The following is an 11,394-nucleotide window of genomic DNA, read 5'->3' on the forward strand; positions in this document are numbered from 1 at the left end:
GTGTCATTTTATGTCGTGACTAATTATAGGTGTTTCGCTTTCACTGCAACACGTCTAGGGAAGTGTGGTCGAGTATTGTCTCCTAATCCGCATGGATGCTTGTCTTTAAGCGTAAAAAACACAGTTTACTGCTGCTCTCATCGAAACATCCGTTGAATGTCTGGACAGATTAACCATGAAGACATACACGGTAAAAATGTCATCTTATCATGCGAAATAATTGGGTAATTTCCATTGGATTTAGTTTTGGGTCTGCATCGTCTATATATACCACCTGTTGTACTATATCCATTAATCCAAAACAACTTCCACTCATTTGACTTTTGACTTCAGTCTAGGATTTGATGGAAAACAGTTAAAACGCTTGTCTGTAATTTATTATTGATAATCCCCAGCTAATTTTTGTGACCTAAATTACTAAGAGCTCCGATGCCAAATGTATTGTGTGATGCACAAAAAATGAACTAATATCGCTGACTGGTTGTCGCCAGCCGCGTCGATCGCCCCTGAATGCAGGCGGGACTGGATCCACTTTCTTTATCTGACATCTTAAGACGGTCAGCCGACGTGAGAAATGACAGCTTAAAGTCTTCGGCACTAAAGGAAGCCTTTGCTCTTCTTATTTATACATGAGAACAGCCTGTATAGCCTAAACGCATCTATCCCGTGAAATCATTTATTGTTCTAAATATCATTACCCAATCTCTTTGAACCATGAAACTTACATAAGCCTTGCGCTGTACGTGGGTGGTTTAAATTTAGTTTTAGGAAATAAATAACTGTTGAATAAATTTATCTGGCTACAACATAAAACAGAATAAAATGTATTTATTGTGTTTATTTTCTCTCCCGTAAGTGCATTACGTGCATTTCTCAAAACTTCTTCTGCTTTATCAATGCAGTTGCAGGATCCCAAAATTAAGTACCGTGTTACATTTTACGGCACCACATGTTTGATAATCTAAACCAGTTTTAGAGCTGTTGACGAGGTCGTTGTAGTTAAAGGCAATTATATCAATTGATATTCAGTTTGAATAGGGAAGACTGACTTTGTACTGAAGTTCCCTTTATCACACATCCGGATGTAATGCATCCTCGACACCCATCAAGAAGATGGAGATCAGACGAGGGCATGTTATCTCCTCTCCCTCCTCTTAGCAGGATTTAAGGTGGTTCACTGGCCGTCATAAATACCGAATTGAACAGTAATACACCAAGAAAAACGATGGTGATTTTGAGTTTTAGAGGTAGATTTGGGCTCCGAAACAAAAGTGCGGTGTCTTCTAGCTAAAATAAAATAACAATAATAATAATAATTATTACTAAAAATAAACGAATCATGACTGGGCTTTAACAATGATACGCGTTTGTATTTTCTGGCCTAAAATTTTATTTTCATCTGAACCGGAAAATGACAGTGGGCCGACCTCCCCCCCCCCCCAAAAAAAAATAAATGCTTAATTTGACCGCGATTTTAATGCTGAGCCCCCTTAAAGGAAACCTGCGCACGTTTGATGACTGTCCAGCCTCCTGCCGCTAGCCAATCAGCGAAGAGCGGATGTAGTGTATCCTCTCTCAGTGGCCAATCAGAGGCGTCCAGTGACACCAGTACAAACCTCCAGCTTCCCATTCATTCCGTAGTGGGAGCAGCGCTTGCGGTGCAGGGAAGGTGACAGTTTGTGACGGGAAAATCCGCGCAACAAACCGATTTAATCATTGGCTTTGCGACAGAACCACCGATTCCCTGGATCCAGCATTTGCATCGCGTCTCTGCTTTTGATGTTCATGCTGGTTTTTGTTTTTTGATTTGAAGTTAAAAACTAAGCGCTTGATGAAGCGACTCGTCTGCAGACTTGCGCTCCCGGAGCCCCGAAGACGCTCGTTTCTTTGCATACACTCCATGTGCGGATTTACAACATCTGAATCATGTCGCGCATATGTGTAGAAGGACAAATCTCCGGAGGATCTGAGTCTTCGGTGTGGAATTTACAATAATCTTTTCGTATGAAATGTGCGAACTTTAATGCCTTTTTGGATTGATGTCTGTTTGCGTATTGGTTGATGGATTCGGCATGGATGGCTGCATATATAGATAGGTGAGCTTTCATTCTTTATATTAACCTATCAAATAAATCTGATATTAATCTGACAACCTGTATGATGTGAAGTGTACAATTTGACTGCGTTATTATAATTACACGTGATGCTGAAATATCACCAAACCCTCACATTAAAAGTGGTTATAGTTTAACAAAGAAATTGGGTAACGGGTATGAAGGAACTTTATGCGTTCATGTTCATCTTATATATGCATTTTTTGTGCGTAATAAATCGCTTGAGTTCTGATAAAACGTGCATTACGATTTGCATTTGGAGCTGAAGACCACGAGACGATCGATATCGCGGAGGCACCACATCTACATTTGTTTAAATGCCCTTTTTTTAACATCGCACGAAATAACTACAAATGAATAGGACAAGCGGTCACAGAAAATGGATGGATGGGTGGATGGATGGACGGACGGAATAACTTAAGTCCTTTAAAGGCGAGTCGGCCCTCCCGCGGTTAACAAACACCCCCCCCCCCCCGGCGCTAGCTTTCATTCATAAGTCTCGCCGTCCTCCAGCGGCGCGTCTCCGGCCGTGTTTACCAATCACTCCCCCGCTCTTGGTCGCGGAGGGCGCCGCCGTGCCGCCCTAAGCCAGGCGCCCGTCCTTTCTTCCCCCGTCGTTTACTGCCGGCTCACGGAGCGGCTATTGCGGATAAATACGCCACGCAGAGGACGGATTACTTGGATTTCTGGAGGACTTTTGCCATCATTGTCAAGACCAGTTATAGACTGCATTACTGCCTGGGACAGTCCTGGGTGCACTGCGGACAAATAAGTGAATCAAAGTGTTTTATTACTGTAGTATTTACAAGTAGTAAGTGCGCTATTATTATTATTAAATAATAATAATAATAATAATAATAATAATAATAATAATGGTGAAGTTCGAAAACGTGGTTCTACACTATCCGAGACGGGCTTGTTTTTCTCCAGCGCTTAAAGTTGCAGTGTCCTCATTTCTCTCTGCCTATCCAGGCAGATAACGTGCATGCCACCGTGCTGTACCCATCGCGTTCATTTCCTTATTCCATGCTTTTAAGTTTGAGCTCACATCTGTCAAACGGGTATGCGTGGATCGTGTCCTCCCATTCGCTGCAGTGAAGCATTTTAATGTTAACTAACTATACAAATGTAAATGCAGATGGGATGAGTCTGCAGTGTCACTGCAGAAAGTGGGTTGAAAAATCACAATTGGTTGAAGAGTGTTACAAGGATTTTGCCTTTGTGTTTAAAAGTAAAATTGGATGGATTAAAATGTACCCCTTCGTCTGTCTTAAAACAAAAGAATAGAACATAGAAAACAGCATGAGAAATTCTCCATAGGTCTGAAATTTTCTGAGCAGTGGCTAAGATATTTTTTAAATTCAGTTTCATGGACATATCTCTTCCTTTCTGCCTTTTTGCAGGATTTCCGATGCATGCCAAGTCCAGAGTGAGTGTCGGAAGTGGTGATAGGCCCAGATGGAAGTCCAAAGTCAACACGGCCCTGGTGGTGTACTGGTCGTAATCCAGCAGCCCCCGCGGGGGGGCAGGACCCGGCTAGACCGCGATCGGGAACTCCAGCGTCCCGCCGTCCTCTCCCTGGACCAGATCAAGGCCATTCGGTCCTCAAACGAGTACACAGAAGGGCCCGCGGTGGCCAGGCGTCCCCCGTGCCGGACAGGGAAGCCGGAACGCACGCACGAGGTCGTTGGCGTCAACAACAACTGCGAGGGTGGGGTCCCGGTGCCCCCGCGGCATGTGGCCCGCGTGCCGCCACTTAGCCGCTCCACCAGTTCTGGAAGCTCAGGCAGCGGCTGCTCCGATCGGGGTCTCCTGGGACTCTCACCGCCCAGCCGACCCGAGCGGGGCCGGCCGCCGATGCGTACCCAGCCGGCGCCCGCCGGGGAGTCGCTGAAGCCGGCGGTCAGAGCGGCGGAGGAGCCCGAGGACGCGCACCGCTTCATCTGTGAACGCTGTGGCCGGTGTAAATGCGGCGAGTGCACGGCGCCCCGCACCCTGCCCTCGTGCCTGGCCTGTCGCGGCTTGTGCCTTTGCTCGGCCGACAGCGCCGCAGAGAACGCCACCTGCATGTGCCTGGTGAGGGCCCTCTTCTACCACTGCTCCGACGATGACCAGGGCGACTCGTGCGCGGATAGCCCCTGCTCCCTGTCACGCCCCCACTGCTGCTCGCGCTTCCTCTCCATGGGGCTGCTCTCCGGACTTCTGCCCTGCTTGCTGTGCTACCCCCCCGCTAAGGGCTGCGTCAGGGCCTGCCAGAGCGTCTACGACTGGGCCAGGAGGCCCGGCTGCCGCTGCAAGCACTCCAACACGGTGTACTGTAAGCTGGAGAACTGGTCACCAAAGGGGCCCGCCAAGCCCTCCTGATCTGGAGAAGGAATTATATAATCGCCGCATTATTACTATAATTATTATTATAGTGTGTCAAAATATTAGTGCCTGTCGATTTACATCCTACATCCTGGCCAAGAAACCACTCTTTACTTTTTGGATCTTCCCCAGCTTTTTGAGGCGGGACCCTCCTCCGAACCGGTGTTCGCCTTACTAGTCCTGCGTGTCGTCTTCACACGGCCGTCGACGCCTCTGACACGTTCAGGTCCCCCCCAGTTCAGTTCTACCTTCGCTTGCCTGAAAGCCCCTTACCAAATCTGTGAAGGACTATCTCTAGACAATATGTAGCTGTTACCAGATCACCGTGGCGACCGGGGCTGTTCCCGGAGTCATTGGTTAGCGACGCATTTAAGGTTGTGCCTGGCGGTTGCTTAGTGATATTTTGTACAGGACATATTTTTGTTTGTTTTCCCTCATATTTCACATCCGTTCTGTTCAGACAACCACAACTGTGGCTTTTTTCCTTTTGTAAATGTTATATATAAAACCTAAAGATGAATAATGGCTATTTTTTAAAGAAAAAAATTAGTTAAAACCCCTTTGGTTGTAAAGAATATTTATTATGTGAAGCTTTATTATTTTATGATATTTATTGCAAAAGACAGTCTTGAAATTTTACTCATGTCTGAATATAACAAAACCCAATACTTACTGAAAAAATAAATGGTGACACAAACTGTTAACTATAATGCAGAAAAAAATATATTAATTAATGAACAAATTTTCTGTTTTGTCTCTTCTTTAAAGCCTCTGGCTTTCCTGCATTCATGGTTTCTTGTACGCCCCGTGTACTTCTCGTCTCCTTCTGCACGGGGTATTTCAATAGCTGATCATACTGGTGTAACACCGAGACACTTTTATGCCTGGTGGATTGCAGGTTTTCAGATTTACCTTAAGGGGTTTTCAAAATAAACATCTGCATCCTTTTGCAGATGTCTAGATTTAATGTCCAAATTCCCAACTTCCACTGAATCCCTTATTTAAAGTTGATTTCCTGTAACTTTCGTAAGGAAAGACCTTTGGAGGTTGTTCATTATTCTGTCTATCAAATGTTACTCGGTTCAGATATAAGTCACATTTGCCAGAATGTTTTTTGGCTTAATAGCACAACTGCACTGAGAATGTGAAAAAAGAGCTTAGCAATCTTCCTGGCCTCAACGCTAACACCTCTGAAAGGTCACCCTGAGGACAGGCTTGAGGGGGGCGAGCGTATTGCGGGTTTTATGGCATTATGGGGGAATCTTTATTGACAACAAATGGTCCAGACTGTAGCTTGGGGAGACAAAGCTACAAGTTCCTACATCAATCACGGACCACCTGTTGGAAGGTAATAAATGGCCAATCGGCGCCCACGTTTCATAGTTGGCGCGAGTAGGCAGGCTGCTTTCAGCTGCTGACAGGACCTGCTCTGGCCCCATCCCACACCTCTTTATTTTGTTAGTCGTCCGTTACTCGGCTGAAGAAAAGCAGAGTGACCTCGAGGGGAAACTTAACTCACTGGTCCTGGGCAAAATCTGACGGAAACTTCAGCGGCTTCCACCGGGAGCACATGCGACGTCTATAAATACCGGGGGTGTCTCTCAGAACCCGGAGTGAGTAATTAACCACAAGGTATTTTTAGACTGACTTGGTTTGGGGCGCGGGTCTCTGGGGCAGCCTCGCCTTGCCTTGGCTTTGGCGGAAATACTCTTACACTGAAGCAATACCCATTATATTTTATAAAAGCCACTAATTATAAGAATTCTTTTAAAGATATCAGTAGTATCATGACGCTACAATGTGATATTCTGTAATTTTCAATTACACGTTGCATTAGCTGTTTGGTTACTAGCAATTCCATTGCCATTATAGGCCCTATATTTGGAACGGAGTGGATTTCCCTGGTCCGTAAACAATCCCGGCATTGAGAATATGGGCCGACTGGTCATGTTTTTCAGTGCCAGTGCAGAATTTCGCTTCTGCTAATTAGCGCCGTGCCGATAGCCTGTCACCTATGTGCACCTGGACACAAAGGCGAGTGCCTTTCTTTTAGGACGTCCCGCAGAGCGCTTTAGCCCGGGCAGACGGACAAGGCAGCTCTGTGTGTGTGATTAGGAGCAGGTCGTCTGGAGGAGTGATGACGGATACACACACAGTCAGCGGCTTAGCGATTAGTGCTCACAGAAATTAGATAATGTGAGAAGCTGTGCCGTTGAAGGGGTCTTTGAATTTATTTGTGGCTCTTATGTATATTGATTATTTTTCTGCCGTTATGACAGTATTTATTTTGCGGGTTTAACGCGGGGAAGCTGGGCCAGTTCTGTGCATGTACGAGGAGGAAAGCTGCACTCATGTGAGACTCGGAAGAAACCTTAGCTGAGGAAACACCGTCTGCTTTCATTCCACCTGTAGAAACAGGCAGTCAGGATGTAGGAAATGTGGCACTAAATCCATTCTGCTGGCTGATAACAGCTTCAGGCACCTTTTTCATTCACATCTTTTTGTTATTCGTTATCTCCTAATGCTGATAGAGGAGTTCAGCTAAAAGCCATGGCTCAGAGGTTTGATGAAATGTCATTTTACTTCCAGGGACATAAGCAGAACTGTCCCTCCGGATCCGTATTATTTAAATATTGGGCTCCCTCCCGTTCCACAAAGAAGTTTTCTGGGAAAAGCGGAAATCCCCCCCCCACACACACACATACACAGGCTAGATGCCCCCTCCCTCAGCACGGTGATTGCCCAGTGAGTCAGAACGGAACCGGCGTCCCGTGCCTCGAAGGCAGCCGCGAGAATACGATCCCCCCAGCCGAGGGCTTTCCACACAACATCCACGGAGAGGATTAATCACAAACATCCATCTCCGCTCGCCTTCCTCACCCAATGTGCTTCTCATCATTTCCGCTATAACAGTATAAATGGAAATTAGCTGCAGGGCCAGTGGTGGAGGCTGAAACTGATGGCTATTTCTCTGCTTTAGAAATTCATTTTAATAGCACCGGAAGAAATAAAATATTAACTTATTTGCTAAATATTACACACTCATAAAAGGATATTTAATAGATGTCAAAATTTTGGCTTGCACCTGTAAACACATTAATTAATGTTTAATAAAGGAGATTTAAAGCGTATACAGTCACAGTGCATTGTATATACAGCTGAAAGGTGATGTTCTGCTTAATTCCTGTTCGGTTTAATCTCTCGGATGTTGTAATGATCGGTTTAACATTCGCTAAGATATTCTGTCCTGGTTCTGAACTGGGTCAGGATGTGGGTGATGAAACACTGATCTCTCGGCTTGTCCGTCCGCCGACCCCTCCTTACCGAGGGGGGGGGGCTCCTTATTCAGCTGCATGGCCCCAAGGGAGGGGGGGCGGGCGGGTTATTCCTTTGGGGACCCCCTCCCGACACGGAGGCCTGAACACATCCTGTCCCACATCAGTAAGAATCTCCAGCTGCGTCTTCCGAGACTCAAAGGCTTCCCTGTTTTCTGTCTTCCTTTTTCTTTTTTCTAAATAATTCCACGTAACGCTCCGTGCTCCCGGGCTCCACGCCTCCGTAACCCCCGCCTCTGTCTCCGCCGCTGCCTTGCCAAGGACCCGCAGCAGATGTCGGCACTGAAAGACTGGGGGCAGAGGTCAGAGTTGACTTCCTCTTTAGTAATGGTCCCCCCCGTGGAGAATCTGGAGTTTTTCAATGTCAGAATGAGTTTCACAGACAAAGTCTGAATTTTAAATAAAACAAATATCTGTATCCGGTCACTGCGTTTAAATCACGGGGCTCTAAAAGCTCATCAATGGCCTGGAAGGCCTCTCTCAGCTGATAGGCCCGGGGACTTGAGCCCCCGGTACATTCATTAGTTTTTCCCTAAATGCATTATCAGTCGGCGGAGCTCCCTCCGTCATGCTGGGCTGACATGCTGAAGGCTTCACCTTATCGCCAGCACATTTTTCATACTAGAACTGCTCAGATAGGATTCTGCCTTAAAGAGTTGCCGTCCATTGTGTTGCAAATGACTATAGAATACAGAGATTACAAGACAAGCCGTGGCCTTTGATCAGAGCCCCCTGTTCTTCACGGGGTAACACACACTCGCCGATTGTCTTTTAAATGGTGTAGAACGCCGCCGCTAGATTAAATCAGGCCGTTTACGCGGGCGATTCCTTCTCGTCTTCGGCCCCAGGGATGCGTCCGGAAGCTGGGGGGCATCTTACATTTTTATAGAACATCCCTAGCATGGCTGGAGTTCCAGTCCTCCACATCCCAACCCCACCGTGCTCTGACAGTTCGAGGAGGCGTTCAAATACCATGCCAGCAGGACTCACACCCTCAGCTCCCAAATTTTTTATAAGCGACAAAGTTTGAATTCTTATACAGCTGATTTTCTAGCTACCCTTTAAGATCTGACAACACATGTACCCAGATGGCTCCTGTCTCCTGTCCATTTTTCCCACCCCCTAACACTTCCTCCTGCACCCACCCCCAAAATGGCCCCCGCGATCCGAGGCTGGAAGTAATCTTTTATTGCCCGGTTGTTCGGAAATGACCCCCCGCCTTTGATTAGATAGAACTGGATCCCTTGCCTTTGGTTGCCTAGTGATTCTCTGTGAGGGACAACAATGGGGTCATTGCGGGCCGACTTTGTACAGCTCCCCGGTGGGGGCGCAGTGGGGGTCACTCAGGATGTGACCGGGGGAGAGGGCCATCGTTAGCCTCCCTGCTGCTGTCCCGCCCCTTGACCACAAAGGGCGAGCACTCACAGGAACTACACCCCCCCAACTCCCTGCCTTTGGCTGTTGCTGGGGGGGGGGGGAGAATGGGGGTGCAGGTGAACGAGTGTGGCCAGTTGAGCTCATACAAGTCCTGTGTATCTTACCCGAAAGGTCCTTGGTCTGAGTCTCCTGAAGGGTACCGCTTTTGTACCTTTGAACAAGGTGTTGCTTCAGTAAAGATATGCACTGCATAAATAAACCAGAGATGTAAAGAAAATGTGTAAAGAAGCAAAGGTGACGAAAAAGTCATTCATTTACTGGGGGGATGGAGTGCAGCTTTTCCCATATGGCACAGGGCTGGGTACACCCTGCTCGGGGTGCCAGTCCATCACGGGGCACAGGGCTGGGTACACCCTGCTCGGGGTGCCAGTCCATCACGGGGCACAGGGCTGGGTACACCCTGCTCGGGGTGCCAGTCCATCACGGGGCACAGGGCTGGGTACACCCTGCTCGGGGTGCCAGTCCATCACGGGGCACAGGGCTGGGTACACCCTGCTCGGGGTGCCAGTCCATCACGGGGCACAGGGCTGGGTACACCCTGCTCGGGGTGCCAGTCCATCACGGGGCACAGGGCTGGGTACACCCTGCTCGGGGTGCCAGTCCATCACGGGGCACAGGGCTGGGTACACCCTGCTCGGGGTGCCAGTCCATCACGGGGCACAGGGCTGGGTACACCCTGCTCGGGATGCCAGTCCATCACGGGGCACAGGGCTGGGTACACCCTGCTCGGGATGCCAGTCCATCACGGGGCACAGGGCTGGGGTACACCCTGCTCGGGATGCCAGTCCATCACGGGGCACAGGGCTGGGGTACACCCTGCTCGAGATGCCAGTCCATCACGGGGCACAGGGCTGGGTACACCCTGCTCGAGGTGCCAGTCCATCACGGGGCACAGGGCTGGGTACACCCTGCTCGGGGTGCCAGTCCATCACGGGGCACAGGGCTGGGTACACCCTGCTCGGGGTGCCAGTCCATCACGGGGCACAGGGCTGGGTACACCCTGCTCGGGATGCCAGTCCATCACGGGGCACAGGGCTGGGTACACCCTGCTCGGGGTGCCAGTCCATCACGGGGCACAGGGCTGGGTACACCCTGCTCGGGGTGCCAGTCCATCACAGGGCACAGGGCTGGGTACACCCTGCTCGGGGTGCCAGTCCATCACAGGGCACAGGGCTGGGTACACCCTGCTCGGGGTGCCAGTCCATCACAGGGCACAGGGCTGGGTACACCCTGCTCGGGGTGCCAGTCCATCACAGGGCACAGGGCTGGGTACACCCTGCTCGGGGTGCCAGTCCATCACAGGGCACAGGGCTGGGTACACCCTGCTCGGGGTGCCAGTCCATCACAGGGCACAGGGCTGGGTACACCCTGCTCGGGGTGCCAGTCCATCACAGGGCACAGGGCTGGGTACACCCTGCTCGGGATGCCAGTCCATCACAGGGCACAGGGCTGGGTACACCCTGCTCGGGATGCCAGTCCATCACAGGGCACAGGGCTGGGTACACCCTGCTCGGGATGCCAGTCCATCACAGGGCACAGGGCTGGGTACACCCTGCTCGGGATGCCAGTCCATCACAGGGCAAAGGGCTGGGGTACACCCTGCTCGGGGTGCCAGTCCATCACAGGGCACAGGGCTGGGTACACCCTGCTCGGGGTGCCAGTCCATCACAGAGCACAGGGCTGGGTACACCCTGCTCAGGGTGCCAGTCTGATGCTGGTAACGCACTTCGACTGCAAGAGGAAATGTTGCACAACATATAGAGAACATGCAATCTCCACGCACAGGACAACACAGGATGGGATTCAAACCCTGATTTATACTCATGAAATTCATTTGTTAGGGTAAATTATTTGTCATTCCTAACTGAATGTTTATGGCAGCTGGGTTTTAAGTGAAACCTCTACCGGCCTCTGTGAGCGAGCGCGGAGTGGAATCGCGAGCCGTGTCTCCAATGAGCGCCAAGCGATAACCTCTGGAGGGGGAAGCCAGAGGAGATAAAGGAAAGTCAACAACTGATGCTAATAACCATCAGATAATTATGGTAATTAATGGTAATTTTCTGAAGAAAAGATTCCTACTCTGTTAAAAAGAAAATCAGATTTTCAGCAAACCCACTTAATTATATCCTCAGCCTTAATAA

General features: G+C 49.2%; 1 protein-coding gene across 1 annotated transcript; it reads left to right on the top strand.

Moving 5' to 3' along the window:
* The first annotated feature begins 1,612 nt into the window (after positions 1-1,612).
* LOC125720724 (protein sprouty homolog 1-like) lies at positions 1,613-5,223 on the top strand. The gene is made up of 2 exons (XM_048996508.1): positions 1,613-2,096; positions 3,518-5,223. The coding sequence occupies exon 2, from the start codon at positions 3,573-3,575 to the stop codon at positions 4,476-4,478; it is 906 nt and encodes a 301-aa protein (XP_048852465.1). The 5' UTR covers positions 1,613-2,096; positions 3,518-3,572; the 3' UTR covers positions 4,479-5,223.
* Positions 5,224-11,394: the final 6,171 nt, after the last annotated feature.

The sequence above is a fragment of the Brienomyrus brachyistius genome, chromosome 25, assembly GCF_023856365.1.
Source record: "Brienomyrus brachyistius isolate T26 chromosome 25, BBRACH_0.4, whole genome shotgun sequence".
In the NCBI taxonomy this organism is placed as follows: domain Eukaryota; kingdom Metazoa; phylum Chordata; class Actinopteri; order Osteoglossiformes; family Mormyridae; genus Brienomyrus; species Brienomyrus brachyistius.